General features: G+C 42.1%; 1 protein-coding gene across 1 annotated transcript in view; it reads right to left on the bottom strand.

Annotated features, from left to right (window-relative positions):
• Positions 1 to 5,390: 5,390 nt before the first annotated feature.
• Positions 5,391 to 20,552, bottom strand: part of cacna2d4a (calcium channel, voltage-dependent, alpha 2/delta subunit 4a) — a 181,639-nt gene continuing 166,477 nt past the window's right edge. The window contains exons 37-39 of the mRNA XM_042335424.1: positions 8,181 to 8,293; positions 7,176 to 7,258; positions 5,391 to 5,486 (exon numbers count right to left, since the gene is read on the bottom strand). Coding sequence (XP_042191358.1) covers positions 5,391 to 5,486; positions 7,176 to 7,258; positions 8,181 to 8,293 — 292 coding nt within the window. The remainder of the gene's footprint in view (positions 5,487 to 7,175; positions 7,259 to 8,180; positions 8,294 to 20,552) is intronic.

Raw genomic sequence — 20,552 nt, 5'->3', positions numbered from 1 at the left:
TAAATCTATGTTTAAAAAAGGAAAACTTTATTGGCGAGTGGAAAGGGGGCTGGGGTGGGTGTGGGAACACTGCTTTTCTTTGAACTGTTGTTATGGGATCTTTAATATTTCATTGTACCAGAACAAGTAAGAGGATTTCATCCAAAAGGCCAGCTCCAACAATGGAGAACTCTCCCAGCACTGTGCAGGAATGTCAGCCTAGATTATCAGCTAAAGTCCTGCGGCTGTGGGGTTCAAACCCACAATCGTGTAATCCAGAGGCGAGAGTATAAGGGTGAAAAAAAATGAGCAGTGATTCATTGGGAAGGGAAGGAGGGAGGGGAGACATTGTCTCGAGTGGTACACCAGATTGTAAGAATCTTGCATCAAAGAGCCTCTGGTGTGACTCGACACATAAGAACCTCCATCGCTCTCAGTGCAAAAAGCAGCAAGATAACGGATTGCTAGGTGGTGTGCAAGAGCAGCTGGGAATGCATGTTCTCTACTTACAGGATGGTCCCTGGGCTGGGCTCTTCCTCAGTCCACCACAGATAACGTTGAATAATTTGCCGGGTAAAAGATTAGAGGAGCTACACATGCAAATCTCTCCAATTACAGCAAATACTTGTGAAGAGCTTTGAGTCTTTTGACTTAAAAGGCACTTTATCAAATGTAATGATTATTATATTTTAAAATAAGTCCAAATATACCCAGAGAACAGCAGCTCTGCATCCTCCAACATCTACCTTAAATGCTTCACTGCAAGTGATCTGGGAGTGAACTGGTGGAGTGAATTCTCTGTTGTATCCTACAACTTGTGCATTGGATAGGAAAAGTCAGATTAGTCTAACAGGTTTCACCCAGAACTGAATTTATTAAACTGGATGGCACATGTATGATATCAACCCTGCTTGAAACAATTTTTCTTAACATTTTAGCTCTTTCAACCTAAGGACATTCCAACCCGTCCTGCAGACCACAGCCAATGAAAGAGACAATTCAATGTGCTGGCTTCAACCTCCCTTGCTGGTTATCTGTCCTGGTTGTTAATTACCCTGTGTGTGTAAAAAAACCTTTGTGGCTTCTTTCTTGATATTGCACACTCAACTTGAAACCTATGTACTCTTGTTCTATTGTCTTGATGCTTCCTAAAGTATTGTTGTGGATTTACTTTTTGCAATCCCATCTAAAATGGTATATATAAGGTCCCATCTGAGTCGTATACGCTCAAGACCGGAGAGCCCTCGCTTGTCTAATTATCGTTCTGCTGACTGAATGTAGTTACAGTATCTAGCCCGACAAAATGAGGCAGCTGGATTAATATTAGTTGAGAGAAAGTCAGTAGCTCAGTTAGTATGTCTCATGGAGCAGACTGTGCCAGAAACTGAGCCTGCTGAACGAAGATGCCCTTTACAATGCACCAGGGCTGACTGGAGCCTGGTGCTTGGTTACCTGCATTATAAATAGGAGCTATTGATTAATAGCTCTCATTTGGAGGTTACTCCACCAGTAGGGAAGCATGTGGTTTTAATACAATGCCTGTCATTGTCATTTCTGGTGATTGAGTCAGTGGCTGAGCAGCAGCTTTCTGCCCGGGTTTGTTAACCACACATTCACTTCAGAGTGCCAGCTAAGAACAAAGTGCTGCAAAAGACACTCGCTAGGCCTTTCAAACCCAGCAGGAATGCTAAAAAAACTCAAAAATATCCATACATTTAATTTAAAAGCCTGACTAGGTCATTGCTCCACACTACAAAGATTTGGCAGCTCTTCTCATGAGGACCTCAAGAATCACTTGCCATCGACAGAAACACAGTGTTTGCTGTGAAAAGATCCAGGAACGTGAAACATTTTTAAAATGGTTTCCTCCCTGGCTGTTGCGTTTTTCCCAATGTTGGATTTAACACCTTAGCTAGATTTCTATTTGAAAATGTTGGATGAATTTGATAGGTACATCTTAGGAGAAGAAATCGCATTATAACGTGTGCTGATGTAATCTGCCTATGAATCGTTGCATCAATTGATAACTGCATAAACCGACAATGGGTCACATTATTGTACTAACCGTTGTTCCCTGTTACCTATTTTACTTTCACCAAATGATCTCCCTCCCCTCCTGAAGGCATTTGACTTCTATATTCCTTTTTTTTTTAATCAGTCTGATAATTGCAGAAAGACACCCATCAGGTTCCTTCTTTGAGTCATTGTTCTGTGGTCACCCTTTATTACATTGCCCAAATGATCATTCTTCAAGTAGGAGGGGAAGGACCGATTGCTATCCTCACATAGAGGCAATAACTCAAGAGCAGGTGTTGGTTAGTGGAAACCTTAGTTGATCTTCTTCTTTCTGATCCAGATGTTGTAGCCAATTATAGTGCCATAGGACACCATACTTCGGATGAGATGTTAACCTGAGGTCTAGTTTGACTGTTCAGGTGGACATTAAAGATCCCATGGCACTATTCGTAAAGAGAAGGGTCATTTTTAAATTAATTTAAACAAAATTTTTAGAAGGGTAATTGGAATCGAGGTACAGATCAGCCATGAATGGTTGAACAGGCTCAATGAACTGAATGGCCTACTCCTGTTCCTATGACCTGGCCAAAGGGCAATTTAAAGACAGATACTGTTCCAAAAAGTTTTTCTTTTCACAGACTCGAACAGGTTAAGACCAGGACACTGGACTCAACTTGATACTATAAAATGCGAAGTGGGGATTCTGGAACTAATTGATCAAATGGGTAAAAGGGCCTTCTTCATCCAAATCAATCTTTTGAACACGATTGATCACATAGGTGAAGTCCAGCACAGCAGTTAAAGGACCCCCTACAAGGCTTCAGTTGCACATTCACCAGCTCTGGGTAAGTGACAGCTCTGACACTTAGTGCACAATCTATGCTGTGTAACATGACTCCTCTCAACACGATACAAACAGGTTTCTGAGCCACAGACCTAGTTCCTCCAGATCCAAACAGGGAAATGCAGCAACACCATCCACAACCGCTTCTCCAGCTAAATTTGCTTCATTTACAAAGAAAATCCCAGCACACAGAACTAGATCCTTCACAGTAGATTCTTGTAAACTGTGAGCATGTGATGACAGGTGGAAGTTCTGCGATGGGCCTGCCGATGGTGGTTGCAGCTAACTGAGGGCCTCAATGGAAATATAAAATGGGTAAAGTGTCAAATATCTGAGAGCCTCTGGAAATGCAGGTTAAACAACTCTAAATTCTCCACTCATTTTCTTTGTTCAGCTGGGTGTCTGACACCTGCGAAAATCATGCTTGAGAGTATCCAAACCAAACTGAAAATTCCATGCATCCCACCTACACATGGAAATCCCAGAGATAGATTGTTGCAATGGAATGCGCACTCTCTCCCTGGAGAGACACATCCTGCTTACTTAATTCCATAAAATATTAGCCAAGGCTTGGGGACCCGAGAGTGTGTGTTGGGGTACTCCTGAAGTCTAACCAGCTAAAATTGTATAGCTTGTCTTTGAGAGCACCGCCAGCTAGGACTACCGGACCTGTGAGGGCTTTGGTTTGCAAGGGTTAACAGGAGCCGAAAGGGGATGATTCCCCGCCTCCAGTGACTGGTCTGTCCTTCCAAGTACTGAGATCAATCAGGCTGTCTGCTCTCACTACCTGATGGTCAGTTTCTGTTTATGCTGTGAAGTGTTACTGGGAATTGTGGGATGTCACACTACATCTGAAACAAAATAGCACTGCACATGCCACATTTAACTTCATTCACTGTTACCTGCCACATGGTGAGCGATGCAGAAGGTCCTTTTCAATGCAAACTCCTCCCGAAATCTACATCGCTCTGAACTGTTCCTGGCCAGTGCCTGGAGGAGGTCTCACATTCTCAGCAGTGTCGTTCACTCCCCAATTCCTCCTCTACGTGTGTTTGTTACTCAGGGCTCCAGTGAAAAGGAAGTCCCTGTCAATCCCTTGGTGGGATCCAATTTACAGGATTCCGAAAAGGATTCACAAGTCCCGAACTGGATGTTTCTCCTGCCAGCACTGTGTTTGGATCCTGATCTCAGCCTACCTCCAGCTGATGGCTTGCTTTGCTCGCAATCCCATGTCCTGGGAGATGAGGTGGGTCAATGTGATATACATCCAATTCCTTCAGGATTCGATATTTGTGAATCGTTTCACAAATCACTGCAAATCAGACCCCCCACCCCCACACACATTGCCAATGTTTTTTATGACATCGGTTCTTCATACCTGCACACATGGTGTTTAAAGCTTATTTATAGTTTCATCAAAACATCATAGCATTGGGAACATTGCCTAGAGCAAGCCATCACCTGTAGGAGGGTGATGAGAATCTGTAATGGTGGAGGGGAGAGAAATGGAGGGCTGAGTGAGGGGAAGAGGGCACTGGAGCCTGAAATACTACTTTTTGTCTGTTCGAAATGCACTTCACAACCATTTCTCCCACGGTGTATACAGTCAATTCACTTTACAATATATTCTGTGAAGCACTTTAAGATATCTCAAAGACTCGATAAGGCGCTGTATTAAATGCAAGGATTATTATTACTATTATTAAATTCATGCCCTCTTATCCTGCATTCTTGGTGTATCTGAAGGTAAGAGTGATAGCCATTCTTTCTAACTCATTTGGATGCACATTTCTCTTAACCAATTCACACCAGCCCTGTGTGTTACAAAGGCTTTGTGAACTGTGTGACTCCTGCATATTGTAAATGTCACTCCTGATATTCTCCCTCTGATAAGGAACATTCCTGCCAGCACTGCGCACAGTCTGATCATTGTGCCACAGCGAAACAACCAAAAAAACATGCATTTCATACGAAGGTTTTAATTCTGTGGAAGCAGTGACTCTCGTAGAAAGTGAAATTTTCTTTATATGTAGAAACATTTGTGAAAAAAACAGAGGAGAGGAGGTAAGCCAGACAAATAGACAGACAGAATGATTCATGGAACTTGACTACAGTGTCATTGTGCACACACTCCAGAGGCAAAACCATGACTCTCTCAAAGGATCTGCTTTGTTAAACAACTACAGTAAAAGAGGTCTTGCTGATGAGCTCCTTTGGCTGCTTGAAGCGTTTTGTTCCCTGTTTGACTTTCACCGTCAAGAACCATACTTGAGATTTTTCTTCTGTATTTTTTTCTCAACAAATAACCTTTTCTCTGCTTCTCCATCGACATGATTCAGAACCAGGAGGGGAAAATGTATTTTGCCGAACAAGAAAAGGATACAATGCAGAAAGCAATAGAAGGTTCTTTTTGTCCTCCTGTCATCCATTAGCACTCAGTTATTAACAGCTGAAGAGAAACTGGATCATTCCTTGTACGCAGCATACACAAAGCTTCTTGTGGGAGCATTGAAACAGTGGCAAGATAATGTTGGCCACTGCTTACACTTTGTCATCGCAGTACAGCAGCAGTGGTGCCCAGATTAAAAGCTAGCAGTGCTCCAGACAGAGTGATGCCTGTTGACCCTCCACACTCCTCTGCATTCTCCTGAAAAGACCGTGCAATCAAATATTAATAAAAACATGTTTCTCCTCTTGTTTCCCAAAGGCAAGTGCTCCTCATACACCGGCCTTCATTTGTGACTCACCCGACCTGCTATTCTTGTGTGCGAGCATAGAGGAGGACTGTTGACAGGTTATTCAGCTGTGAAACCGCACAACTAAACCCAAATCTGGCCTAACCTGAATTGTGAGCTGCTCTTCACAAGTCAAATGATAGCAGTCAGGAACCAAGCTCAGGGATCCTGAGATCAATTGTAGTGCTCTGAGCATCACTCATGGTGAGATCAGCTAACTCACTGATCAGAGAATAGATCCCGAGACCTTAGGGGCTGGGCTGTATGTATGTGTATTACATGCGTTAATGTATTTCCAGTTTATATTTAGCAAAGTGTAATGCTGTCATGTTGTTTATATGCTCTGTAGACATCACATTTGGTTACTATCACTTATGAAAATGGTGCAATATAGCGTATAAGGAGATCACTGTTCTCAGCAATTTGGTTCACGAATACAGCCAGGCTGCGAACCTCAGCTGCAGTGATATGGGGAAGTAGTGACTGAAGGGTGGCTGCTTCTCTGCAGCAGGAAAGAGAAAGTAAGAGCCATCAATCATAGGATGCAGTTGTCAATGACTTGCTCCGAATAGTGCTAGTGGGCACCTTAAAGTTTGATTGACTTCCCTCCCCTTTCCCCTGGTCAAGCACCATTCTCCCTGATCTCTGCCTTCTCCGCCATTTGGCTAAGATGAAGTGTAGTTTTTTGTGCTTATCAGTTACTCCATGGGATATGCACCTGCCAGAAAGATCTCCTGTTGAGACTCGCTTGTGTTTACAGGTCCATAACTGAAGCTATCCATAATACATTGTGGGAGGATTGAGTTCCTGGCAGGAGCTATGCCAGTGTTGCAGTATTTCTGATCTGAGGAGTTTCATCCGTCCTCATGGAAGACGCAGAGATACTGGAATACAGAGCACTTGGTCAATAGGCTCAGGCCAGGCTTGCCCTGCGGAGAAGCGATACGGTACCTGACTTGCTCGGGTGGTGGTGAAGACAGGTTACAGCTCTGCATTGTCCTTTGATGATTTGAGGCCTAGAGAGTTTGGTGGCGGGGGGGTCTTGTTTGTGTTGTTTGTTTGTTTCTCCCTTGAGAAACACGTTTCAGTCTAATTCAGCTTAAAGGGGATGAGTGGAGCCTAACCTCACTCACCAAATTTTAAATAAATGAATATGTAGAGGTAGCTGGCAGTAGTAATGTTGCAATCCCTCACCCTCTGAACTTCCCTCTTTCCAGCAAGGAAAATACCTCATCACTGCTTGCCGCGCTCTGCCTCTTATTAAAGGTTTGACTGGGGAAGTCATGGGCACAAACAGACCTGTGTGGTGCAGATCCACAACATAATTGGCTCATCCACCAACCCATTGTGTCTTCAGGTCTCTTACCTGCTAGTACAAATCTACCTCATCAACCTGCCTCTTAAAAATGAAATTTTTTTGGAGCTCAGTTTATCTGTATATCTCTGTACACTGATTTAAAGGGTAAAGACTCTGTCACACTAACTATACCAAGTTGAAATTCCTGTATCAAAAATGCAGGAATGTGGAGTCATAACATTTGCTCATGTGTGAATCCATCAAATGACACTGAAGGCATCTTAGCCTGGCGGTATTATCTTACCTCTGGATGAAATGCATGACACGTGTTGGGTCGACGCCTCAGCTTCTGTGAGCGCATTCGTTCACACTTAACTGATGCATTGTGTGCATTGGTGTTAAGGAAGGACAGTGGAGTTCAGAGAAGATTAGCAGGTCAACATATCTTGGGGCACTGATGTTTTCTATCAGTCAGCTTGTCAAAATAAACCCTTGACAAGAAATGCCTCAAGATGTCCTGCAGGATGTTTATGGACAACAGGAGATTGGTTTGTTTGCCCCGAGTGCAACCCTTTGAGGAGCGTATTTGTTTCTTGCAATAAAATTACCACATTGAATCCTCCCGGTCTTTCTATCTTTCTAAACAAAAGTTATTTCTTATTCTACGTTATTTTCTCCCTTTGTCAATCATTCCTCTTATCACACTTTATTGCCAAACTAAATGGAGTCAGGAACCCTAAGCATAGGTTAATATAGGTACCACTAATACATGCCTAGGAAATGTTGGAAACCTTTGCTTGTTGATTTTAAAAAAACTCCGGATCCCAACTTTTTTCTGGGAAGGATTTCACTCCACTCAGTCTCCTTCTGCTGGTCTGTCCAGAATGAGGACCTTGCCCGGTGCATAAACTGTGGGTGCAATGCATACCTGTCCAACAAACAGGTGACTGTTTATTGTTGAAAGTTGCTTTCATTGAACAGAACTGTAACCTGCCATTACAAACCTGACCTATCCCCCTGCCAATGAATGGGGCTCTGAAAGGGAATGGGTTTGGGGTCCACTCAGCCTGTATATCTCTACACTCTGTACCAGCAGGGGAGAGGCTGTGGTAATCAGTTAATGGAGGTAAGGGGTTTATTAAATAATCATTTCTTGTCCAATCATAAAATAGAGATGAACTCTCTCTAACATGTGTAGATCATTATTTGAACCATAAATGGCTCGTAGGTTAGATCGTACCTCCTCCTGTGCACTTGTATGTTTTATTGTTCATGGAATATGTTGCTGTGCACGTTGTATAAAGGATATATTTCACTTCTGTTGGTTCCAATGTGACTGGTGGAAACATGCTGCAGTCACAGTTTGCATCAGACACCAGCATGAGCAAGTTACTGTTTACAATCTGCTGCACCACAAACATCCTGAGAAAGAGAAAAACAGACGTTTGAAAATATTTAAAACGTACCACAGGACTGCCTTCCGGGAATGATTTGTCATTTAAGAACATATCTCACTGTGAATCACATTTGGGTTTTATAGCATTCCACTTATTGTTAAATGTCTGCATTCAATTTCCAAGAAGAGACAGGAGGTAAAAGATTAGGTTTTGAGTGGAATGAACTGTGATTTGTCCTCTCTCCCGAATAACGGGAAAAGGGGAAGAGCCAGACACTGTGAAACCCCAGTTCAAAGATACAAGGTGAAAAAGCAATATGGGGTTGAAATTAATGTCAATTATTTATGATTGTTTTGTGTTTAAAGGAGGTCCAGATGGCAACACCGATGATTAATGTTTGTAAATGGAGTCATAGGTAATGCAGTGCATTAATGCTGACCATTGACTTCTTGGACCTGAATTTGAATCCAGCAAAGATTACTGAGCTGCAAGGATTTGGAATAAAAGAGTTTTTAGAAGTCGTAACCCTGTACCTGGCGGGCAGAGATCCACAACATAAGACTGCCCCAAATTGGCACGTTATTGGCAACTTCATTCGGGGTAGTCAAAAAGGATCAACGGTGTGGGAAATGGGGAAAAAATTCATGCTACCAAGATAGGTATTTGAAAGTGAAGCTCGAAGGGGTAATAATCCTGTAGCGTGGAGTCCTGTAGCTCAGTGGTTAAAGCACTCGCCTCGCAAGCGAGAGACCTGGATTCAATCCCTGGCAGGGCAAAACCTTGAGCAAGTTTCCTTACTCCACATGCCTGACAATAATAAATTGGTCACTTCAATCCACGATTGTTTGTGGGACACTGCTGTGAGCAAGTGGCCGCTGCATTTCACCCACAAAATATACAGTCAATTCACTTTACAGTATATTCTGTGAAGTGCTTGGAGATGTCCTGAAGACGTGAAAAGTGCTATATCAAATGAAAGGATTATTATTATTATAATAATCCTTGCATTAGACATAGCGCCTTGTCATATCATTGAGACGTCTCAAAGCGCTTCACAGAATATATTGTAAAGTGGATTGACTGTATATTGACTGCTGTGCGCTGTCACGTTTCGCCCACAAATATACAGTCAATTCACTTTACAGCATATTCTGTGAAGCGCTTTGAGATGTCTAGAAGATGTGAAAAGCACTATATCAAATTCAAAGATTATTTATTATTATTATTATATTTTGAGGGCAAGATAAGGCATAAGGTAAGGCAGCCGGCTTAAGATTCGATGGGCCTCTTTCTACACTGTCAATTTCTATGTTTCTGTAATCTTACTGCAGTAAAAGGGTTGCGTTCTGAGGCTGGGGCAAAGTGGAGGGAGAGACTGGCTGCCTGAATGAAGTGGGAAAGTGAGTTGCTTCCAAGTCCTTACATCTTTCACCTGCTAAGAAAGAAAAACACAGAAAAATGACTCGTGCTTCTGATTAACTAATTACAATTAGACTTCACATAGAATTACACTGGATTATATGGATCATACATCACAGAACCAGGCAGCCTGAAACATTGGATGCTGTTTAAACTTGGAAGGAGTTATATTATCTTTTCACTCCTGTATTATCGGGTTGATTTTCTATCTGTACCAATTCCCATCTCATTACTGAGGGCAGCGCTGGTTCGAGACAGCTGTGCCGGCTGCACTCTGAGGAGCTTCGATGCTGCAGGACATTCCTAGGTGAGAGCTGATTTATTTCCCATTTTACTGCATTAATCAGCCAGTGGGAAAAGCAACGGAATGTTTCTTTCTTTTAATAGAGACAAATTGTGAGTGGTTTTACCAATGGACTTTGATCATTAGCCCATTAGGACCTTTGTTTACAGGGTTGGGATGAAATGCACCCAGCCACATCCTCCTGTAAATCTTTAAGAAAAGGGTTTAATGTTTACAAGCCCAGGCTGAAGGAGTTTGTTTCCATGCACTGGGGGAGCAGTAAAAGCCATGACGTTCTACAGATAGTTAATAAAATGCCTCGTATTGCAAACATTTCACAAGCACCTTTCAACTGCTTGCCAAGGGGGCAAACAGAGAGGCGATTGTCACACTGCAACATCGGTGGTAGAATAAAACCACAAGCCCCTGATGTTCTCTGTTTTACACAAGTGTTTATTTGTTTTCCCTGTTTTCCCTCTATAAGTCTCAAGTGCAAGATCTTGGCTGAGGGGAAGAGGCTTGGGGCTGTGAACTTTTGTTCCTAGGTCACATAGTTAGTTGAGTATTGGAATTGGTATCCCTTCAATTCCTGGCACCTCCCTACTTCTCCGACCTCCTCATTCTCCAATCCACCACCCAGCGCCTCCACTCAACTGGCACCGGCTTCCTGCTCGTCACCTTCCGCCCCACCATTGGAGGTCGTGCATTCAGCCACTACGTCCTAAAACTATGGAGCACTCTCCATCAATCCCTCCCCCTTGTCCCTGCTCTCCCCTTTTTCAAGTCCCACCTGAAAACCTACCACTTCAACCGTGCTTATGGTCAATTCCCCCACCCACCCCGGCTCGGAGTCAGACTCCGCCACTGTTAAGTGCTCTGAGACACTACCCTGCACGGAGGAAGTTAGATAAGTGCAAGTTGTTGTTTGGAATTAGGGCCAGAAATATAATAATAATAATCCTTCCATGTGATATAGCGCTTTATCACGTCTTCGAGACATCTCAAAGCGCTTTACAAAATATACTGTGAAGTGAATTGACTATAATTTGTGGGCGAATCACAGCAGACAATTGCACACAGCAGGGTCCCACAAACAGTCGTGGATTGAGTGACCAAATTATTATGATTGTTTTTTTAAAAAAAATTATGATTGATTATTGCTCCATCAATCGACTAACAACTTGGTTCCTACTTACTGCTAGGTAAATAGAGGCGTGGGGAAAGGAAACTTGCCTAATGTTTAGCCCTTCCAGGGAATTGAACCCAGGTCCTTTTGCTCTTATGAGGTGAGTGCTCACAAGCGAGATAAATATTCAAACTTCGATAGGTCCACTCAACCACTCACTCTTTTGAAGCTGATAAAATGAGTTCTTCTAAACAAAAATATTCTCCCCAGGCAGAAGCAGGGTCTATCCCTTGGTCAGAACTGGCTGCAAAGAGCTATGTCTAGCAAAGCCAGGCTATCAGTAATCCAAGACCGTGTTTGTTGATGGCTGACTAACTAGTCTGATTCATTAATGAAATGAATCATTAATGAAATACAGACATATCCTCTGCCTTGTGAGATAGAGCCCTGGATGGAGAGAAACTTGTTGAACAAGCTCTGTGTTACCAGATTAACCTATAAATAGGATTTGAATGGAATGTTCTCTGGTCCATGTTAGACAATACCATGTTTTGATCCATTTGTTAGAATAGAAATCACCTCTGTACGTTCATACATATAAACAGATATAAGCATTCTTACAGACACACTGCTATAGTTCCAAGAACGATCACACACTTGCCCTCTCTCAGTCCCACCCTGCTCAATGCTGCCTAAGCCACTGAAATAGCTCAGTTTACAGAGCAACACCCTTATAATGTGTTTAATAACTTGGGTTTGCCTTTAACAATAATTGGAATGAAGACCTTGACATTTTCTTACATAAAATTTAAAATCGCGCCACCAAAGTTTGTCATCACGAAAAAATGGCTGAATTCTGGATCGTCAGGTGGTTGCAATGTACAGGAAGTGCCACTGTGTCTCCGTATCAAGGAAATTACGTCAACGGGATTCCTACATGTTCAAACATACCCCCGCACAAGAAGTGACATCAGTGCTGATCTGCCGATCAGGAAGTCAGCCATTTTATCAAGTCTCTTTATAGTGCGGGGCCTGAGACATTGTGNTTTTTCTATAAATGTGCACAGATTGAAATTGTTCTTACAAAGACTCTGTACAATCCACATGATGTTCCTGTATCTTCCCTCGTCCCTGAGAACTTGGTCACGGCCCACAGGGAGTTTTGCTCCAATCAAGTGGTTGCCGTGCTCTTCTGTCATCCCCCAGACGCAAAGTACAGCATCCCTTCGAACAGAAACAAGAAAGAAATACAGGGAAACGCGATTCCTATCGAGCAGTTCCTGGGATCATTCCCACTTCAGGCACTGGATCAGGGGTAATGGGGCGATGACAGCCTCTTTCACTTGCAACATGTACTGAGTTTTACTGACAGTCTGAGACACTTCCGAACCTCTAAAAAAGCACTGAAGTAATATACATTCCCACTGAATAGCTGTTAAGTTCTCAGGAGCAGTAAAGATTACTCTGTGCTAAGGAACGGTGTGTACTCATTCTTTTATACAGTTCTGTAGAGTGGCTGATTGTTGCCTGAGAGGTAAACACCACTGTTTTATACAGGGACTGGCTTTTACTGACTTGCTCTACAATTATACTAAAGTTCTATAGCCTTCCCAGGGATAGTAAACACCATCTTATTGCATATGGAAGGGTTTGCACAGATTCTCTGCAGTCCTATCAGAATCTGAACTCAGGTGACCTCGGCCTCTGACATGCTCATTAGATTTAATGAACTAACAGCACACACTGGGTGTGTCTGTATAACAGCTGGAAGGTGACAACAGACTTAGGAAAATACTGTTTCAGTGACAGGAGTCACCAAACAAGTTCCACAAAATACTGCCAGCTTGTGCCAAACTGAAACCAGCTCTGTGTGTTTAGTGGTGGGCGGATAGGACTGATTGCAGAAGCCCACTCAACCGCACTGTAAGTGCTATAAAGAATTTTCAAAACATAAAAGAAAACCTCCTCCATTACCGATAGAACTTCTGAGTCTAAAGCCCATGACGCTGGCTGTTAAGAAGTCTGGGTAAGAATAGGCCTCACAAGTCTGTGTAAGAACTCCACCCCCTCCCCCATCACCAGCTTAAATAAACAAGATGGAGGGGCAAGGCTGACAGTCACTGAGGAAATGGCATCTAAAAGCTCCTCTTCCTCAAGATCCCAGGATTGATCCCTGATGTGCGCTGAGTGAGATGATCTCAGCTGAAGCAGCACCAATCAAGGCCTGAATGATCCTGGGTTAGGGAGGGGAAATCAGCCAGGAATTCATTCCCAGTCGACCAACAAGTGAGTTCTGCTGTAAATCCATGAATGTGGATATCAGGTGAGGGGAGGGATCAGGCATAATATGGGAAGGATGTCTCAGTTGCCAGCTGCACTCAATTTTGCGACTCGCACATGAAAATGATCATTTGTGTGAGGACTAATGGAATCGCAGGTCAGTGCGGAAAATTGGAAAGGGGGAAAAAACAACTTCATGCTCAGTGGTTGTGTCAAACCAAGATGTACGATAACTCCACATTTTTTTTATTGTTTTACTAAAACACCGCTTATTCCCCCCAATCCTTCCCCAAAAATTCAAGAGAAAGTCCAGCGTGTTATGATTACAGTATAGGATGTGTAATGCTGTCAGTCTTTTACTTCTGAGAAACCGGGTTCATATCAAAATTAGACATTTATGGTGAAGGTCTCTCGTTGTTAGCTGCAATGATTCTAAAATATTTTTGAACAATGTCATTGCAGTGACTAGTTGGCAAATTTCCACCAATTTCGCAATCTGACTCATAATGGTCACTGGATCGGAAATGTGACACTAATGCTGTGAGACTTATTTGAAACTAAGAATTAAGACATATTGTCAGGCAAAGTAAAAGCAGCTTTACTTTGCATCTAGAATGCCTGACCTAACTGTTTCTCAATAAACCCAAACTCATGCAGCTTCAAGGATATGGGTGAGGACAGGAAGCTGTTGAGCCAGTGATCTATCATATGCTCAGTGCTTAAAATAGCGATCTTCTTATTACATCTTTATAGGGAGACATTCCATTCCACAGACATAATGAAAAGATCCTTTCAGAGACCAAATTATGATGGACCCCCAATAGCTAATCAAATTAATTTAAGAGTGGATAGTAGGGAATGAAGACATCAGGTTGTTTGCTCACAATTGTTCAACATTTTTTTGACTATGTACTGGGAAAGGGAAAATCTTATATGGAGAAAACTATTTCCTTTCGTCTCTTTCAACTCCCACCAATGCAACAAGTCGCATCCCCCTAAATACATAATCAAAAGGCTTCCTGAAATCTCTGCCTTTCACACAATTACCAACACATCCAGCATTCAAAGCAAATTGTTTCTTCAATGAACCAAGAGAAACCACGGCTCACCTCCAACATACACACTCGGGTCAAAAAAACAGATTTTTTTCTCTTTCTGTAAATCTGCATGTTCTGTGTTTTTCCAATAAGCATTTCTCAGCGAGTTTCCCTTGGCTCAGGTGCCAAAGAACACTAACCGTGTCATAGTTCTCTACCTGGATTGCTGTGTTCAGTCTAATAAACTGCACGGTTGAGCTGGTTCAATTCCACTGCCTTCGCTCACCCCCGCACTTTGTGGTCCCTGACGCCTTGGCTTCTGCCAGACAAGCTGCTATTAGGGAATCAATACAGTACATATTTAGAAGTTGTGTTGCTGAATCTAGCTATTTCAGGTAATGCTTAGACCAATGCTAAAATCATGTGCAACTAGGTGTTGTGCTCACTACTTCATATAACAGAAGAGAGGCCTCAATAAACTTTATTTGCAATAATGGTCTGAGTCAACTCACCCACTATTCCTGTTCTTCCTCCAATAGGACACAATATGTTCCTGGAACGGTAGGAACTCTAACTGAGGAAAAATTGAATCAATGACCTCAAATATCAATGACCTCGGTACGTTTTGGGTATTTGTGGATAAAATTATGGAGACTTATTAGGAAAAAATCATGGAACATCTGGACAGAAATAAAATCATAAATGATAGCCAATACGGGTTCATGAAAGGAAGGTCTTGCCAATCTAATTTACTGGTTTTCTTTGATGTGTGACAAGGGAGCTTGATAAGGATAAGGCTGTGGATGTTGTATATCTGGATTTCAGAAGGCCTTTGATACAGTTCCTTTTGAGAGCCTGGTACTAAAATTGAAGAAAGCGGGAACCAGTGGAGGTATATTACAATGGATACGCAATTGGTTGACTGGAAGAGCCCAGCGCGTGATGATACAGGGAATGTCATCATACTGGGAAAATGTTAACAGTGGAATTCCACAAGGGTCTGTTTTGGGACCTCTTTTGTTTCATATTTTTATAAGGGATCTGGAACTAGGAGTCACAAGCACAACGGCTAAGTTTGCAAACACAAAGCTAATGAAGGTGGTAGATTGCAAAGATGAACAATATAGGTTACAGGAGGATTTGAACATACTTGGGAATTGGGCAGATGCAGATGAAATTCAATGTGGAGAAATGTAAAATACATTTTACATTTTGTGTCCCCATGTAAAATGGAAGGGACTATTATTTGAACGAAAGGAAAATAATATGTATGCAAAATGAAAAGGACCTGGAGGTCCTGATATAGATCATGACAGGCTGTTTCAACTTGTCCAGAATAGTAAAACCAGAGGATACGGCCTGCGATTGAAGGCAAATTCAGAACGAATCTACGCAAACACTATTTCAGTGAACGAATAGTGAACCTGGTAGTTTGGGACATATGTATATGCAACCGCCAGAAGGTGTAAGGCGAACTAGATGGACCTTGATATTTATTCGTCTAGAATTTCTTATGTTCTTAAAACTAGATATGCTTTTTTAATTTTAATCATTAGCTGTTGATGTGAACCGATGATGGAAAAGAGGGATCACTGCATCTGTTGGCAATGGCCAAGCATCAGACTTGTTGGGCAAAGTTGAATAAAACCTCACCACCAGACCTTCCTAAGCACATGGTGCATCTGATGATGTACATGGAGCTGTTGGATTGTTCAGTGTATCCCAGGGACCATTGGTACTGCCTACTGTTTAATTAGGTCTAACTGACCCTATAATTCAGTCTATTTATAATAATAATAATCCTTGCATTTGACATAACGCCTTATCATGTCTTCGAGACATCTCAAAGCGCTTCACAGAAAATATTGTAAAGTGAATTGACTGTATATTTTGTGGGCGAAATGCAGCAGCCAATTGCAGCCAGCAGTGTCCCACACACAGTCGTGGATTGAGAGACCAAATTATTATTAGTTTTTTAAAATTATTTACAGGAAGTGTTGACATTTTTGTTAAGAGTTTCTGAGCTGAGTGATGCCACTGATTTTGGCCTCTAGTGAGTGCTCACTGAGCACATCCACTCTAAGCAATCAGTATTGAGACTCTGGGTTCCTACTGGAAATCCAGGTTTGTTGCTGGCGTATTTTAACACACTGTGACTGTGGAGCAATTCCTCATTTCTCTGGGTGCAATTTCACGGTGCTGCAACTTACATTCTATTGCATTAAATGCAAGGATTCTTATTATATTCTCCTGGGGCACAGATACACAGCTGAAACATAGCAGCTCCTTCCTGCTGTCTGCAGATGGCGGAATCTCTGCTGACACTGAACTAACTATGAAAGGTAGCAGATGCAAATCGAGGGAATTGAGGTGTCTGCTTACAATGCAAGTGCCACTCGTCCAAAACTAAACAGAGGTTTCAAAAGAACTAAACTGAAGGGAATCCCAGTGGGGATGTAGACCAGAACCTTAACATTGCTCCAGAAATTTTTCTCCTGGCTCTCATGTATAATGTGTATCGTCGCTTTTTCCCCTCAATTTAAATTTTTCCTTCTGTTTATTTTCATTCAACTTTGCTTCTTGTTCAAAGGCTGGAAGGAAGCCTTTTCATTGGAATGCGTAATGCCACTGTTTGGGCAGACGGAGTGCTAGTGTTGGGGGTGTGGGGTGCTGGTGGGGAGGGCGGGGGTGTCGGGGGTGTTGGGCATGATTACTGAAACCTTTGTACACATGTAAAGTTTCCTAACGCTGGGTGGCCCTTGCAGACCATGCTCGCTCTCAGCCAAAGGAATTCCTGGCAGATTCAGCTTCTGGTGAAGGTTGTGCTAAATCCAACACAACCAGCTGCCATTCAGTAAAAACAAACTTCCCTTTTACAAAACATATTATATAACCGTTAAATAAGCTAACAAAACTGGGGCTGGAGCCATTCCAACATTTTTGGTTCTATAACAAGCTCAATAATATATTTCCTAACATTCTGCAGACTTCGTCAATCAATTGCCATTACGTTTTAAAATAAAATTTGTTCTGGGCTGCCTTTCCCTCAGTACCATGTATTTACAGGTCAGGCTCTGTCCAGAGATGACAAACTCTATCTCTATTCTTCCAGAGCAATCACTTCCTCACCCCCTCCCCACCACCACCAATTTCAGAAGGAAATGTGCACAGCAGCAATGTGTCATTTTTATTGCCCACTGCAACCTCGCAGAAGCTGAGGCAGTTTTGTATTAGATCCATAGGAAATGTTGTGAGATTGTCCAATCTCACTTCACTCCTACAGCCACCAGTCCAGGATCCAAGGTGAATTACAGTGCGCTAAAGCCTCATCTAAAGATATAAATCTAAATAGGTGAGGGAGAGATAAATACTTTTTTCTACGTGTCTGACACATGCAGAAACCTATCAGCATACTTAAGGGAATCCAAACCAGACTGAGAGTTCCACATATGTATGACACTTCCACATAGAAATTTTCCTGGATGAACAGAAACTGAGTGGGAAGAATATCTCCTCCCAGGGATTAGCTGGTGTGTCATCAGCAGTGTCCTGGAGTTCTGCAGACCCGCCTGGCTACAGCGATTCCAACATTCTGTTACAAAACATGTCACCTTGGAGGCAGCTTCAAGGAGACCCTACAGGGTTGACAGCATGTCTAGACCTCCAAGTCTGCTTTGGCTACGGATTTAGCTGACGTTTCCTCACATATCTCTGCAGAACTATACAGCACTAGAGAGAGCCTGATTACCTCCCCTCCAAGGAGGACATATTATTCTAACACGCAATGTTCACAGGTCCTGCTAAACAGAGAGAATATAACATACTCTCTACATCATACAGACCTCACTATGCAACTGATACACTCCAGCCTCTGATATGACATGCTTGTTTATGGACAATGTGAGGCACAAACAGAACCAAGAGGGAAAGAGAGAGAAGAAAGCAAATCTATATCTCTTGGACAAATGAATTGTTATTGATGAACTTCTTACCGCAAGTGTACTGCTCAGATGGAGATGGAAATCTAGGAACAGATCAGAGGATTCTATGGGTTTGCTGCTGTTTAAACAAGTGGGAATTATACAATGGACATAACTATCAGTGGTTTACTCTTAAAATGTTGTGATTAGGAGCATCTTATAGATTCTGCTTTGTGGAAGCTCCATGCAGCTGTGTTTACAACAGAAATGGCTTTTACTGTTGCCAGAGGAGATACAGCTATGGAAGAGTCAGTACAGACCTGTTATTCCAGAGAGGTAAAGTGCTTGTAAAACTTGACAGGATTTCAAAACCAAACCCACAGATTTCTTTCTAGTGCTGCCTTTACAATAAGTGTATGCTGATGCAATTTGCTCTTTCCTTTCGTGTGAGGAGACAGGAGTGTCCCTAGGTAGGTGAGAAGTCCCCAGGCTTGAGGTGCAGTTAGGGAAGGATAAATATTAGTAGACAGCGGGTCTAATATGCTGTGTTTGCTAACTCTAGCAAATGTTTCTTTCGCAAGGTAATATGTCGAATTATTTATACGCCCACAAAATACACACAGTCATCCTACTTTACAGTATATCCTGTGAAGCGCTTCGAGACATGTCAACGATGTGATAAGGCTCTATATCAAATGCTAGGATTATTACTATCCTGGGTCTAAGTATAGTAATAGCCTCATGTAACCAGATATTATCAAATTTGCAGTCCGTTCACAGAAGAAGATTGCCAGGTTATGCTTTATCTTCAATAACAACAACAACTTGTGGAGTCCTGTAGCTCAGTGGTTAGAGCACTTGCTTTGCAAGCGAGAGACCCGAGTTCAATTCCAGGCAGGGCGAAACCTTGGGCAAGTTTCCTTACTCCACACGCCTAATAATAATCCCTCCAAAACCAAAAACAATAATAAATTGGTCATTTTCAATCTACGACTGTTTGAGGGATATTGCTGTGCGCAATTGGCTGCTGCGTTCGCCCACAAATATACAGTCAATTTACTTTACAGTGTGTTCTGTGAAGTGCTTTGGGATGTCCTCCCGACGTGAAAAGCGCTATATCAAATGCAAGGATTATTATTATTATTATAACTTGGACTTATATAGCGCCCTCCACGCCGGACGGTGTCTCAGAGTGCTTTAAGCCTCCATAGGTTTGCCGAGTTACAGTTCTGCAGAGATATGTGAGGAAACGTCAGGTAACCAAAACAAACTTGGAGGTCTCGCGCTTTCAGTGTGTGTGAATTTAAGAACTGTGAAAGCTTCAATGTGCGTAAACTGAGGTGGTCAGTTCAAAAGTGTTTTCTTTTTTAGAAATTTGGACAGTGAACTGGCGCCCCCTGCTGCTGATTTCCTACAACTACAGGGTTCAATAGGTTTGCAGTTTCAGATTCACTCTATTCAGATGGAGACAATAGCCTTATTCACACACTTTGAAATGGCTCAATTGCCTATTTTGAAAACACAAGACTTCACACAGTCCAACTTCTAAAAATATTTATGCAGATGAATGAGCCTTTTAAATAAGCCTTTTTCAAGGAGTTGGGATGAGGTGCTCAGTTTCTTGTGTGTTGTAAAACATGAAGTACTCACATCGCTATCATTAATGTTATGTTAATGTCTATGTGGGTTTACAGCACTATTATCACAATCAATGTGTTTGTGTGAATATCACTGTGCACCAGTCATACGGAGGGTACGGGATTACTGCACTTAATTCAAATCTAAAATGAAAATACATGAAAATTAAAATCTATTTGCATATAAATACAAGGAGTGATTACTAAAAAGGAGATGATGTACATTATACTGTAATACCACCTCAACCTCTCAATTTGCTTTGGTTGATATATAAACCATCCAAACTCCTCCACTGGACTCCAGTCTGTAACTCAGTCACAAATATACATTATTTACCTTATAAATCATCTGCTGAAAATTCATCTGAAATCTAAGGTGAAAGGTTCTTTGAAATTGAACAATCTTGTTTATCAAATCAAGCTAATGCACAAGAAACAACAACACAATTATATTTGCATTGCGCCTTTCACCTCGAGAGGACATCCCACGAAAGTTAAACGTCTCCATGCAAAGTCTGATTGTTAAGATGCTGCTAGGCCTCGTATTATAGATGCTGGAGTTTTCAAAGTCCTACGCGAACA

The sequence above is a fragment of the Callorhinchus milii genome, unplaced genomic scaffold (genome assembly GCF_018977255.1).
Source record: "Callorhinchus milii isolate IMCB2004 unplaced genomic scaffold, IMCB_Cmil_1.0 Scaffold5, whole genome shotgun sequence".
Classification (NCBI taxonomy): domain Eukaryota; kingdom Metazoa; phylum Chordata; class Chondrichthyes; order Chimaeriformes; family Callorhinchidae; genus Callorhinchus; species Callorhinchus milii.
Note: the sequence above shows the minus strand (reverse complement) of the source record. Positions and strands in the feature narration are given on the sequence as shown.